Raw genomic sequence first — 15,037 nt, 5'->3', positions numbered from 1 at the left:
CACCAAACAACTGAGTTATTTTTACACATCTGCCAGCATCTGGCCCATCCTCCACCTTTCATTGTTTATACCGTTACGGAAAAAAAACAACAACAAAAAAACATGGGCCCATAAAAACCAAAAATTACCATGGTCTCATATGACCACATGACTTTCTCCCATGCTTCCTCTGGATTATCCAGATGGTCACTGGCAAACTTCAGACGGGCCTGGACATGTGATAACTTCCGTGCCATGCATGATTTGAGACCATGATGGCGTGGTGTAGGGCTGGGCTATATCATACCGTTCATGGTAATACCGGTGTAATGTTGGGCAACGATAGGAAAATGAAATATCGCGATAGAATATGGGTAAAACACGCATGCGCAGTGCCTTTGCTTTCATACGCACATGGCGGTGACGGAGAATGAGAAGAACGAAAGTGGATTGTTGAATGAAACGGATGAACCAGAACTGGTTTGTAAAAATGCTGCAACTTCAGTGGTGTGGAACTGGTTTAGCTTTCGTCCGTCAGATAAACAACAAAGCACTATTTTTGGTAGAGCATGCTAGCGGAACGACGTTATTACCGTGTTGTTTGGAAGATACAGCATACTTAAAATCAATTGATTTTTCTGAAAATCGACAGTGCCCCTTATAATCGCGTGTGCCTTATGTATGAATTCTGGTTGTGTTTACTGACCTCGATCCGATCTTATGTACACGGCGCTCGAAATCTGTCAAATGTTTCAGTATGACTTTGCTAAGCTACAAAGCCGCACCGCTTGATGGATTGTCGGAGCATTACGGCTATCGTAGGCAGGAGCCTCGCGGAGTGATACGTACGGTGCTTCAACATAATATTACCGTATTGTGTGTGTTTAACCTCTTTTTAAGTTTTGTGGATATTATACATGGTTATGCTGAGGATATGTCGGCCAATTTTCACTGGAAATGCCTTTTGGTTAAACTTTCAGCAAGGAATTTGCACTGTTAAATTTTTATATAACTTTAATGCACTTAAAAACAGCTGCTTGTTTAACCCTCCTGTTATGTTGCGGGTCAGATTGACCCAGAACAGAAGAGATGTCACATGTCATCTGCATCACTACAGAAAACAAAAAATAATCTCTCTTCTCGTTTGGCTCTCAGCGAAGGCGGTCGCACTTTTCTCCTCTCCTCCTTACCCTTATCTTCCCTGCTTAGCCTCTGTGTCCTTGTCTGTCTCATGTGCATTACTTTTCCCTGGAACAGTCTCTCACTGTCGTTCTCTAAAACCTAAAAGAGAATTATGGATTTGATCAACTGGTCTCTGAATGCTATTGACACCCTCTTCTCAACGAGAAGTCTGGGCTCGGGAGAGCCCGAGTGCCCTGGAGGGACTTTCCCTGCCGGATACACGATGGACGGGTGGCAGAACTGGAGAGTCATGTGCCTGGCGGGACTGTCGATCGAGGACGCTGAAGATATCTACCTATTCGGAACCATGATAACAGGGTTCTTGCTGATCGGAGCTGGCATGGCCCTGACTTATCGGAGAATTGAGAGAGCGGAACCGGCTGTTCAAACCCCCCCAAGGCTGCCCGCTGGAATCGAAGCGACGGGACGAGTCGCGACCTCTCACAACGAACGCAGCATGGTTAACACCTTGGAGACGCTTACAGCTGCTGTGAAGGCTCAAAACAACACCATTGAGCGTATGGTGGGATACATCAGAGAGGGCCCTGCTCAAAATGACAACCTTGAGTGAAAGTTGGATCACATCACAGAACGGATCACTGCAGTTGTGAGGTCTCAGAATCAAAAGAATGATAACACCAAGGATCAGAAGTTTGATACCATCATGGGGAGGCTCGCGGCTCTCCAACGGGAGATCGAGAGACCAGCATCAGAGTGTTAAAGATCAGCTTTGAAAATTCTCGTGAGCTGCTCGTATGGAAAGAAAATCAACAAAATCAACAAATTCGGGATCAAAATGCAGACACCACCGCGGCGCCAGCTGCAGGCCCAAGGCTGAAGCCGGACAAACACTCCCTGATAACGACTGTGTGATGACTATTCTCCCCATCCCATGCAAGGCCACCTGGACTGGCTGGAGGACTGTTTACTTAGCCTGATAGGGCGAAGGACACTGTCTCAGCTGAACTATGGACACGCACACACACACACTTACACTGATAAGCACTCACTCATCTCCCCTTCCCTTTCCAACGCCTTCGATGCTTGTTACCTCCTGGGAACACGAGGCGGGTCTGGGCCCGCGCTGGCGAGTCGGCGCAGTGGCAGGATGTCTGCTGTGTTGCCTGGGATTACTCCTTATCCCCTACCCAACCCTGTTGCTGGTCACGTGCTCTATAATGTTGTACTGTGGACATTTATGTGCTTTTCTGTGCAGAGGAGTTTTTTTGTTTCCTGTTCTCATGCTGTCCTCCTGTAGACCAGCATGAGTAGAGGTCTCTTTTTTTCCTCTTGTACTTTTTCCCATTGTAATGTCCATTTCAGTGGTTTTTCTGTATCAACCGTTCTCTGACTTGTATCCCCATGTGATGTCTGTGTTGTGTGTGTAAGGTCGGGGGGCAGGTTCATTCCACTGCAGAGCAACCTACCTCTGCATGTGGCGAATAAAATTTGAACTTGAACTTAATCAATACCAGTGTTTCTGACACTTTTGGATGAGTAAACATGCCCCGGGTCAATTTGTCTGAGTCTGAGACCTGACATTTTTTCGTCTGAGTCTGAGACCTGACAACTTTTTTCCTGAGACCTGACGATGTCCTAAAATGTACACCGTAAGGCCGCCGTTTTCTTTGTGAGTATTTATTACACAGTGTGCTGGGGGGAAAAGCCTGTTCTAACGTTTGAGTCTAAGGTTTATTTTTTAGCACCTGGCGACTCTTTTTTGCTTCTCATCCGAAAATACTCTGCATACCGTGTTAATGCGGTTATGGCATTAACGGCATTTTAACGAGATTAACGCTGATAGCACTAACCAAAACACAATCCCCAATCCCCCCCCCCCCACACACACACACAATTTAGTTGATTCTGCAATGAAAGCTGAGTTTGACAGGCTTAAAATCCTATTTTTGCACCAAAATGGGGGATTCCCATAGAACTGGCATATGCTGGCATAAAAAACAAAACAAAACAAGAAAACAACCTTGCTGTTAAAGAGAAGCTCTTGACCAAAACATGCAAATGATTTACCAGTTGGAGATAATGTTTCTGAATTTCTGGAGTTTGACCCCATTCACCTTCAGGTCCGCAAGCACTTTTACTTGCACAACATACCCATTTGTTCTCATTTCTCGGCTCATCATACTCTGAGTTACCTGGGGATCTGCCACATTTAGGTATAATTTTTTTTGTTTTGTTTTATTTCTTTGTTTGTTTCTTAACAGAAGTCCAGAATATTTGTGCTTTTTTATCATCTGTTAAGCAGTGTTTGTGCTGCAGTCTTATTTTGTAAAGGGACATGTTGGCCTTTTTATACCTGTTGCTTAACATAACCCGTGTGTGTGTGTGTGTGTGTACGTGTGTGCGTTAAAAATATCTTGTTTGTGCTGAAAGACTCACCAGATATTATTTGAGTGACACTTCTTGCCAGATGACTGACCTCTTGCCAGTGGTGGTGGTGCATGGAGGGTCAGGGTTTGTCCCAAAGGAGCGGATGGAACTGGCCATTTCAGGGGTTTGTGCAGCAGTGCGGGCAGGGTACGCTATCCTCAAGGGAGGGGGCAGCAGCATGGATGCTGTGGTGGAGGCTGTGAGCCAGATGGAGAATAACCCTGCCTTCAATGCAGGTAATGGAGAAACTCAGAATTTTATATATATATGTATATATATGTGTGTGTGTGTATATATGTGTGTGTGTGTGTGTGTGTGTATATATATATGTGTGTGTGTGTATATATATATATATACACATACATACATATATATATGTATATATTAGGGGTGCAACGATACACAAAATTCACGGTTCGGTTCGATACTTTGGTGTCACGGTTCGATATTTTTTCGATACAAAAAAAATGTTCATGCCTTTTTATTAATTTGTCATTTATTAAATTTTCACGGCACATTCTGTACCACATCTCTGTGCGTTCATCATTTGTTTGAAGCCAGCTCACCTCCTGCAACCACTTTTCCGAGAATACGCGCTTCTTTTGTGGTTCGGACTCCTGACATTTCTTTGGAGGTGGAGGAACACCAAAGTAACTGCTTAAAGGAGCTTCTTCGACATCTTTAAGAGTTCTAAACAAATGTCTGTCCTCCTCCAGAAAAACCTATGTACGCAAACACGCGTTGCAACTTCTTATCTTGTGCGCGTTTTTTATTTTGACAGCGAATGCGCACCTGCGGACCACTTATGTGCAGCCCTGGTTATTTAGCTCGTCATATTCAGCCACAGAAATTCTTTTGTCCATGAAACCATAAAGCTGCACTTTCTTTTTGCCTTATAGTCTGATTTGTCATAACTTTTCCGTTTTGTGGTAAGCTTTTCTTTGGCTGTCACTTCTTCACCCTGACCTGTCTTATTTGGCTCAGCAGAACTAAAATATATATCCTGCTGCTTTTACACACGCACTCACGTAACGCTCAGCGATCCTCTGCTCGATCAACCTCTCACATGTTTAAGCTGCGGGAGATTTCACTTGTCATGTTTGCATAGTAAGTAGTGATGGGTCGTTCGCGAACGAAATGGCTCTTAGAGCCGACTCTTTGAAGTGAACGACGCGAGCCGGCTCCTTATTGGGAGCCGTGAGGTTTTTTTTTTTTCTTTCTCTCACCCTCTCTCTCGCCCTTTTTTCCGCTAAACGCGCGCGGCCTGTACCGGCAGAGGGGGGAGGGGCGTTAGTTACACTCGCAGTAGCACAGGATCAGAGCCAGAGAGAAAGAGAGCGAGGGACAACAACGTCACATTAGAAAGGTATAGTAATCATCCACTATTTTCAGTTGCAGATGATAAAGGATTCAGAAATCATGCAGGCCCATATGACAGAGAATGTGCATCTTCTTTTTGTTTTAATATTTTAATTTATATTTAATTGTGTTGTGGTTTGCAGTGTTTTGTGTTGTTTCACGTTAAATTTGTTTAAAAGGAAAAAGCTGAAAATTTAAATAGTTAAAAGTTTGAAATGTAAATAGTTGTTCTTTGTATTATATGATTTATTTATTACATTTTATGTGGAGTGAATAAATAAAGTATATTTATGGTGGACCTTAGAGACAAAGCATGTACAAACTCCAAAACACGTAAAAACTCCAAAACGCGTAAAAACTCAGATGCACTCACAAACCCCGAAGCATGTACAAACTCCAAAACACGTAAAAACTCAGAAGCACGTACAAACTCAGATTCACGTACAAAAGACAACAGAAGTGCTCCAGGATGCTGGGCGCAGTGTTGAGCTTTTGTTACCTAGTGGCTACACAAGCCAGGAAGTATCAACAACCGGATTTGGTGTGTGGTAGTAACAGGTAAATGAATTTTTTTTTTAATTATTTGAATAAATATGAGTGCTTGTCTATAAATACACAAACAATACACACATGCTTTCAATTGTGTAATTTAAGTGATCTGGGTAGCTCTGTTTTGGAAGTTCAGTTCATGCTAGAAATGTGTTTTGGAGTTTGTACGTGCTTTTTGGAGTTTGTATATGCTTTAGAGTTTGTACGTGCTTTGTCTCTAGGGGCCATATATAAACAACCACTTTTTTTTAACATTAGTAATTCCTTTTCTACATAATTTTATATTATTGTTAATGATTAAATAATTAAAGCAACAAAACAACCTGAAGAGCCGGTTCGGAGCCGAAAGAGCCGGAACTTTTTAGTGAGTCGAGCCGAAAGACCCGAATCTCTAAAAAGAGCCGGAAATCCCATCACTAATAGTAAGCTAAAGATTGATAAGACGATGTCAGAGGAACTGGTGCGCAAATTATCATCACTCACCAATCAGTGCTGTCGCTCTTTATACACAGTTCGCACGCGATTGCAAAGTGAAAGCAAAAAACAAGCGCAAATTATAACGCGATTTCAATATGTCACATATTGACAGTGGCTCACCGATGCCAATGACATAATTACCCAGCTACATTTCCGAAAGAATGCAAAAGCATTGACATATATTTTTCCTTCCTACGATAGGCCGACAGGCAGGGCAGGGCAGCCCGACTGGAAAAATCGCTAGCCCCGGGACGTCGGGCTAGCGATTTTGCGAGTCTTGTATCTGATTGAGGAATCACTCATCTTTGGAAAAGAGAGTTTATTACAGAGAAATGGCTCTTTCCAAAATAAAAGCTATACTATACGCTTCTTCTGAGCTATATTCTCAGCAGCATATTAAACATATCAGGTCCCCATAAGGAGAAACGGCTGTCTAAATGACTCGGGTAAAGCTTGCAGCATGCGTGCTTGTTGTTTTTGTCTGCTTCCACTTGTCTTTGCACCAGGATGATGTCGGTGTAAATGTGCAGTCATATTCGTTGTGTTCCCACTAGTGCTGTCAGCGTTAATCTGAAATGAGGTTAACGCCACAACACGGCAAATCTCCGTTAACGAGCTACCGCGGATTGCCCCGTGCATGGGGCTGGACGGCCAACACGTTAACGAGCTAACTGCGCTAACACACTAGTTCCCACCCATGTAATTGAGCATTGCTGGCACATCCAACATAGTGTTTTACTTTAGTCCATGACAAGCTTACCTTCAGGGTCATACGTCACATGAAAACCAAAATAGTTCCAAACGCCAGATCTGAATGAGGGTGGGGGAGGTTCAATTTGCCATGTTGCAAGGAGAGCCTAACTTCAGTCTCGCTAGCTTGCCCTGCGCTCAGTGAATCTGTGTTCGACTAGTCCGCCTAGGCTGCACTGTCGAGCGCAGATCCACTGAGCGCTCAACACAGACAGCACCGTCAGAAGGAAAGTTGATAAAATAAATTAAAAATGTTGTATTGTTCGATACATATGCGTACCGAACCGAAAGCACTGTATCGAACGGTTCAATATCAATACGAGTATCGTTGCACCCCTAGTATATATATACATGTATGTATGTGTATATATATGACACTATGAACAGAGAGAAATGATTATATTACCTTTTTTGTTTTTTTGGACACTGAGATGGTGTAAGAAAATTGTAAATATTGGATTGCACAAGGAATCAAATTCAAATGGTTTTAAAAAAACACTGCACAAAAAAAAATATGACCAACATACCACACAAATTTTTCTTAATTATTTGATTTTATATATTTCACTGATGTTGTGGTATCTCTTTTGTGAAAGTAAAGCAGTCAATAAGAATTTGTTGGGATGAGAAGAAACAAACAGTTTAGCTGTTGAGTAAACCTGCTGCGTGTAGCTCTGATCACCTAAGAAACACCAACAGGCCATATGTCACTGCAGGACACTAAAGATTCTTGGAGCTGCATCATTTCTCAAATCATATTTTAGGTTGTGGGTCAGTGCTGAACATCAAAGGAGAGGTGGAGATGGACGCTATCGTGATGGATGGCAAAACACTTGCAAGCGGAGCAGTGTCCGCAGTACGCAACATAGCTAACCCCATCCAGCTAGCAAGACTTGTTATGGACAAGGTATGCATGTTTCTCCTGACTGAACTGCAGGAACTGTGTGGAATCATGCATGTGTGGAGACCGCTGTGGATTTTTATCTGAAAATACACAATGGACACCTACAGGACCTTTCTGCCTTCATCAGCACCTTTATCTATCAATGTAGCTAAAGGTGCTGATTACAGCCTGTTGACAGCTGTAGCTATGATTCCTTCTTCCGATAAGAACAAAATTCTATATGCTTGAACTGAAACCGTTAGTATAGTCTGGACGAAGCACATTATTTCAAATGTGCTCTGTAACTGTTTACAGTGTGAACTTTGATCTTTGCTTCAGACCAGTCACGCGTGTCTGACAGCCGGAGGTGCTAATCAGTTTGCTCGATTCATGGGGATCGAGGAGGTCCCCCAGGAGTCCCTCATCACTGAGTATTCCCGCATGCGCTGGAGGAAGAACCTTGCACCTGATGCCAACCCTGTGGAGTGCCAAATGTGAGACACAACAGTTTTAAGCTTGCTAGCATTATTTATTTTTATTTTTTTAAAGTAATATCCAGAAATGAAATGAGCCCTTTTAGTATGTAACCGATCAATAGACATCTCTGCCGTGCACGCACTTATCCATAAGCTCACTGTGTTGCATAATGTGGACCCTGACTTCCTTCACTCACGTCTCTTAGTGTAGATAAAGGGAAGAAGCGAATCTTTGCAGGACTTACACAAACCCAGAAAGATGTTATCTCACTATGAATTTTAAAAAAAGACTGAAAAGGAATATTTGGCAACTAATTGGGTAAATTAACAGCGGGTCAGCAAAATGATTGGGTATTTAAAAAACAAACATCTTAGAGAAGCAGAGCTTTTCCAGTCCTTTTTACCAGTCTGCAGAAAACTGCATAGATGTTGGTGTTGAGCAGTTAAACAAGAGTACCTAATGAAGTGGCCGCTGAGTGTATTTGACAGACGGAGAGGAAAAAACAAAACAGAACAAAGTAGAACTAGAGCTCTCAGACATGTTCTGCTGCTCTGCTCTCTTTTGTAGGGGGAAGGCAGGCACGGTTGGTGCAGTAGCAGTTGACTTAGAGGGCAACTTAGCCTGTGCAACTTCCACTGGTGGGATGCTGAACAAGATGGAAGGTCGGGTGGGTGACACCCCCATGATAGGTCAGTTCACACATGCCTGGTAATTATTTACATGCAGTTGTAATTGTTTTTGTGTCTTCACTGAGCTTTTAACCTTTAGCCAGTCTTAAATGAATAGTTATTAGAATAGAATAGAATTCAACTTTATTGTCATTGCACATGCACAGGTACAGGGCAACGAAATGCAGTTTGCATCCATCCAGAAGTGCTTTAACCGTGATATAGATATATTACAATATATATTAGCAATAATATAAATAAGTATATTACAAAAATGGGTCTATTATGGTATGTTATAATGTACACGGTATGAAGTATGTTATGAATATTTTATAAGTATGTACAGGCTTGTACATTTAGTGTACAAGCCTGTTATTTAGTGAACAATGGGAGTATGGTTAATATTTGATTCAATTCTAGGTTACCTAAGAATGTTTTGTTAGACAGCAGCAGGAAAAAAACCTCTGACCTAAATTGTATTTAAACATAGGTGTATGCTGTGATATCAGTGGCTAAATCCTAGTCTAGTTTGGTAAACGGCAGCAACTTGCTTTTGGTAGTTGCGTCAATCCTGTCTAATCTGTCACTATCGATAAATGAGTGACAGGAGTATTTTTTGAAACAAATGCTTGAATTAAAAAAAAAAAGACTGTCTGCAAAACTAGTGCAGAACATTGATTAAAGAGACAAATGTGCAGAATCAAAGTTTTAAAGCAGTGGGCTGCTTTGCAAAAGGAACTGGAACTTATTTCATTCATTTGATTACAACAACCAAAAGTCTGAATCACAACAGTGTTGCTGCCTGCTGTGGTTCAGTTCAAGCAAATTTAAGGGAAAGCCTTAGTCTTCCATCTAGCGAAATAAATGTGTAACTGCATCCATGTGCAGATGAGACTTCTAAAAATGTTTTTAATAACAACATCTTCAACATTTCATAGCAGAGCCTCTTTATTGACAGTATTAAATGTCCAAATGCTGTTTCAAGAACATACAAGGTGGCATGTAGATAGACTGTATATAAAAGACAGATATATTCAGTCTGACACCCATGTGTCACCCATGTGGCTTGCTCAATGCATTTAGTGTTTCAACTGCGACAATGTTGCACAAACGGCCATAATATTTGCCAAATAATTACATTCAAATGTTCCAAAAGGCACCAAAACTGCAAACTCAGTGGGGAGATCAGACTCAAATGAATATAAGTAAGGTTGTGCCATAAACTGTATGTTACATCAGCAACAAACAATTTCAACAAGTTTACCCTCATAAAAGGCTAAGCTTGCACAGTCTATTGGTGAAGAATTGTTCAGGTGTTCAAGAAGTGGTCATGGTATCTCTGAAAAGACATTTTTCCATTAATCAAACATCAGAACAGATATTAATGGAAAGAATTAGACATGAAGCTCTGATAACACAATAGTACTTGTTTTTGTTTTATTTTTTAAGTACCATAGCTAGTGTAGGCAGCATATGCACTGAGTAGGGTTATCAATTTTATTCAATTCAGTTTTATTTGTATAATCCCAAATCACAACAACAGTTCATATTGTAAGGTAAAGACCCTACGATAATACAGAGAAAACCCCAACAATCAGAAGAACCCTATGAGTGAGGACGTGGTTATAGTGGAAAGAAAAATCTTCCTTTTAACAGGAAGAAGCTTCTAGCAGAACAAGGATAAGGAGGGGCGGCTATCTGCGGTTTGGAGTGAGGGGAGGGAGATGGCACACACAGAATCTATACTCCGATACTAATCTATGCAAACAATTACAAATTAGATACTTCTCTGCAATAGTGTTGATACAAGCAATGCCATCTGCACCTTCTCCAGCTGCTTCACACAACGTTCATAGCCCCGCCTCTCACTAGCAGCAGAACACACCTCCCTGGTCCTTATAAGGCATTTTGGGAGGTCAGTAAAGCTCCTGTTTCACAACATCAAAATATTAAAGTCATCATAAATGTTATGATGCTCGGCTGGTGCACATAATAACATTAGCCGTTCAATTATTAGAAATGTGACTACACAACAGCAGCATTAGCCATCTGTCAGTTTATCATTAAAGACATGGCTAAAATCTGTTCTCCCAGGGCTGCCTCTGGGTGTTACCAGTGTTTTCATAAAGCTTCCAAACCTGCTTATAGCTGCAGGAAGATCCAGAGAACAGCTCATAAGCTGTGCAGGACGGCTGAAATATTTTGTCTTTGTCAGGGTCTGGAGGGTATGCTGACAACCAGTCAGGAGCAGTGTCCACCACAGGTCACGGTGAGACCATCATGAAGATTACACTGGCCAGACTCATCCTGTTCCACATGGAGCAAGGTAACACACACACACACACACACACTTGTTTTCATATCTTAGTAAATACATCTCATTGACATAATGCTTTCCCTAGCACTTACCCTGACCCTAACCATCAAAAATGAATGCCTAACCATAACCTAGTTATAACCCAATTCAATTCAATTCAATTCAATTTTATTTATATAGCGCCAAATCACAACAAAAGTCACCTCAAGGCGCTTCATAGATACAGAGAAAAACCCAACAATCATATGACCCCCTATGAGCAAGCACTTTGGCAACAGTGGGAAGGAAAAACTCCCTTTTAACAGGAAGAAACCTCCGGCAGAACCAGGCTCAGGGAGGGGCGGCCATCTGCTGCGACCGGTTGGGGTGAGAGAAGGAAGACAGGATAAAAGACATGCTGTGGAAGAGAGACAGAGATTAATAACAAGTATGATTCAATGCAGAGAAGTCTATTAACACATAGTGAGTGAGAAAGGTGACTGGAAAGGAGAAACTCAATGCATCATGGGAATCCCCCGGCAGCCTACGCCTATTGCAGCATAACTAAGGGAGGATTCAGGGTCACCTGGTCCAGCCCTAACTATATGCTTTAGCAAAAAGGAAAGTTTTAAGCTTAATCTTAAAAGTAGAGATAGTGTCTGTCTCCCGAATCCAAACTGGAAGCTGGTTCCACAGAAGAGGGGCCTGAAAACTGAAGGCTCTCCCTCCCATTCTACTTTTAAATACTCTAGGAACAACAAGTAGGCCTGCGGAGCGAGAGCGAAGTGCTCTAATAGGGTGATATGGTACTACAAGGTCATTAAGATAAGATGGGGCCTGATTATTTAAGACCTTGTATGTGAGGAGCAGGATTTTGAATTCAATTCTGGATTTAACAGGAAGCCAATGAAGGGAAGCCAAAACAGGAGAAATATGCTCTTTTTTTCTAGTCCCTGTCAGTACTCTTGCTGCAGCATTTTGGATTAGCTGAAGGCTTTTCAGTGAGTTTTTTGGACATCCTGATAATAATGAATTACAGTAGTCCAGCCCGGAAGTAATAAATGCATGAACTAGTTTTTCAGCGTCACTCTGAGACAGGATATTTCTAACTTTAGAGATGTTGCGCAAATGGAAGAACGCAGTCTTACATATTTGTTTAATATGTGCGTTGAAGGACATATCCTGGTCAAAAATGACTCCAAGGTTCCTCACAGTGTTACTGGAGGCCAAGGTAATGCCATCCAGAGGAAGAATCTGGTTAGATACCATATTTCTAAGCTTTTCAGGGCCGAGTACAATAACCTCAGTTTTATCTGAGTTAAGAAGCAGAAAGTTAGTGGCCATCCAAGTCTTTATGTCTTTAAGACATTCCTGCAGTTTAACTAATTGGTGTGTGTTATCTGGCTTCATGGACAGATAGAGCTGGGTGTCATCTGCATAGCAGTGAAAATGTATGCTATGTCTTCTAATGATGCTGCCTAAGGGAAGCATGTATAATGTAAACAGAATTGGTCCTAGCACTGAACCCTGTGGAACTCCATAATTAACCTCAGTGTGTGAAGAGGACTCTCCATTTACATGCACAAATTGGAGTCTATTAGATAGATATGATACAAACCACTGCAGTGAATTACCTGTAATACCTACAGCATGTTCTAATCGCTCTAATAGGATATTATGGTCAACAGTATCGAATGCTGCACTAAGGTCTAGCAGGACAAGCACAGAGATGAGTCCACTGTCAGAGGCCATAAGAAGATCATTTGTAACCTTCACTAAAGCTGTTTCTGTGCTGTGATGAACTCTGAAACCTGACTGAAACTCTTCAAATAAGCCATTCCTCTGCAGATTATCTGTTAGCTGTTTGACAACTACTCTTTCAAGGATGTTTGATATGAAAGGAAGGTTGGAGATTGGCCTATAATTAGCTAAGACTGCTGGGTCTAGAGATGCTTTTTGAGTAAAGGTTTAACTACAGCCAGCTTGAAGGCCTGTGGTACATAGCCAATTATTAGAGATAGGTTGATCATATTTAAGATCGAAGAATTAATTAATGGCAGGACTTCTTTGAGCAGTTTTGTAGGAATGGGGTCTAAAAGACACGTTGATGGTTTGGAGGAAGTAATTATTGAAGTTAACTCAGAAAGGTCAATTGGAGAAAAAGAGTCTAACTTAACATCAATAAGAGTAGCTGTAGATAATATTAGATCTGTGGGATGATTATTGGTAATTTTTTCTCTAATGATAAAAATTTTATTTGTGAAGGAGTTCATGAAGTCATTACTAGTTAACGTTAAAGGGATGGTTGGCTCAAACGAGCTCTGACTTTTTGTCAGCCTGGCTACAGTGCTGAAGAGACACTAGAACCACACTTTGAGCTTAAAAAATGCCTTCAGACTTGTGGGGATGGGCATTTTGTCCCAGTGAGTGACTGTTGGTCCCCGAAAGTATAGTAGCATGCCAATTTTCTGTCCTCACAAAGATGTCTAAACATGTACACACACACACACACACAAATCTGAGCCATTGTGGCTGAGGGGGTTGAGAACCAGCTGCGAGGTTGGTAACACTTTTCCACACACAGCTTCAGCTCTCATATTTGATTTATTTACATCCAGAAAAAAACTAAAACTCCTCAGAGGAGCCGCGACTAAGCCTTTTTACCCATGGGACTTGCACGCATTGTTTCTGGGGTCCTGGAAGCTATTTGGACCTAGGTTTTTGTTTGTTTTTCCTTGATTTGCCCTTCACTGTAGCAGTATACCAATTATCCCAGTAAAGCTCTTCTTGTTTTCTTCCTGTAACCAAGTTTTGACTTTAGCACAAATGCTAACTGTAACAATGAGCCTCTCTCCAGACTGTTAAATTAAAACAAAAAGAGTTAAAGTGCTGTTTCTTGTGTCTCTTTTGTCAGGTCGGTCGGTAGAAGATGCCAGTGACTTGGGCCTGGCCTGCATGCAGTCCAGACTTGGGGGGCTAGGCGGGGTAGTGACAGTGGATCCTCAGGGCCACTGGGCTGCCCGCTTCAGCGGCAACTACATGTCGTGGGCTGCAGCCCAGAGGGATATTATGCACTATGGCCAGTTCTCTGGAGAAAACTTCACCCAAAGCATCAACTGATGGATGTTGTTCATCATTTTTAAGGGAGAATTTGATACTACTTGGACAACAAAAGAAATTCAGTACAAGTTTATCCAGGTGCTAAGATAGATGGTCATTGTGCATTTGATTAAAACACAAAGTTATAACACAAAATGTTTTTATCTGCAAAGGCTTACAGAGCCTATGAATTCTAGGCTGGAACTAATTTCAGATTACACTCTTAAAACTCCTTTAATGCAGTCTTAACATTGCCTTAGTGCTTGTATGTTAGCAATCACATCAGGCCTAGCAAGGGCTTTATTTAGGATAAATGGTATTAAGCAATAAGTTCAAAATCACCAGTAAGTCATGTGTAAATGATTGTTTTTGGCAGCATTGTACCAGGAACCAAGTCCAGACCGTAACTGTGAATACCCATGAACGTTCTTTTATTGTATGTTCATTAAGTTCAGGTTTCGAGTGAGTCTGTGCAGGAAGCAAAGTGGACACGAGTCCTGTAGGTCCTGTACAGGACTTAAGAACTCCAAGCCATTCATTTGATCTCATTTTTTTTCTTTTTGTGAGATTTTTTGAAATGAATGTCATTTTGAATGTTTGAATGGCAATCACTGCAAAATAAATCGGAAACTGAAAATGTGGTGTGGGGATTTTAAATAAACTGAATCGAAATATTTGTGAATGTGATCTTCAGATGTTTTATTTTTACCGTTTTTGTGTTAATGTGATGTCAGTGTAAATTACTGAACCTCTTCAGCTTCCACTAATCTGCTCTTTGATGACGTTGTGCAATCAAGTATTGTGAACATTTTATAGAGGACTGCTGCCTTGCTGCTTTATGTGTGTTAAATGTGCTGGCGGATGAACTGACCCAGTGTCTGTGAAGAGCTGCTGATCACATGATTGTTAATACTGATTGTAATTGCTATC

The 15,037-nt window shown here is 41.5% G+C and overlaps 1 protein-coding gene across 1 annotated transcript; it reads left to right on the top strand.

Annotated features, from left to right (window-relative positions):
- The first annotated feature begins 3,017 nt into the window (after positions 1-3,017).
- Positions 3,018-14,789, top strand: LOC148100019 (isoaspartyl peptidase/L-asparaginase-like). Its single transcript, XM_087850398.1, has 7 exons — positions 3,018-3,335; positions 3,553-3,785; positions 7,449-7,591; positions 7,907-8,061; positions 8,612-8,733; positions 10,928-11,038; positions 13,923-14,789. Exons 2-7 carry the CDS (start codon positions 3,590-3,592, stop codon positions 14,126-14,128), a joined length of 933 nt encoding a protein of 310 aa, XP_087706524.1. The 5' UTR covers positions 3,018-3,335; positions 3,553-3,589; the 3' UTR covers positions 14,129-14,789.
- The last annotated feature ends 248 nt before the right edge of the window (positions 14,790-15,037 follow it).

This window comes from Neolamprologus brichardi, chromosome 13 (genome assembly GCF_056152115.1).
Source record: "Neolamprologus brichardi isolate AB-2024 chromosome 13, ASM5615211v1, whole genome shotgun sequence".
NCBI classification, from domain to species: domain Eukaryota; kingdom Metazoa; phylum Chordata; class Actinopteri; order Cichliformes; family Cichlidae; genus Neolamprologus; species Neolamprologus brichardi.
The sequence above is the reverse complement of the archived record's forward strand: the minus strand, read 5'-3'. Positions and strand labels throughout refer to the sequence as shown.

Excerpts from the sequence above, each read along its gene's own strand:
- LOC148100019 (XM_087850398.1), top strand. The coding sequence starts at position 3,590 with ATGACTGACCTCTTGCCAGTGGTGGTGGTGCATGGAGGGTCAGGGTTT. Across the intron at positions 7,592-7,906 it reads CAAGACTTGTTATGGACAAG|ACCAGTCACGCGTGTCTGAC; the intron begins GTATGCATGTTT and ends TCTTTGCTTCAG. Across the intron at positions 11,039-13,922 it reads CCTGTTCCACATGGAGCAAG|GTCGGTCGGTAGAAGATGCC; the intron begins GTAACACACACA and ends CTCTTTTGTCAG.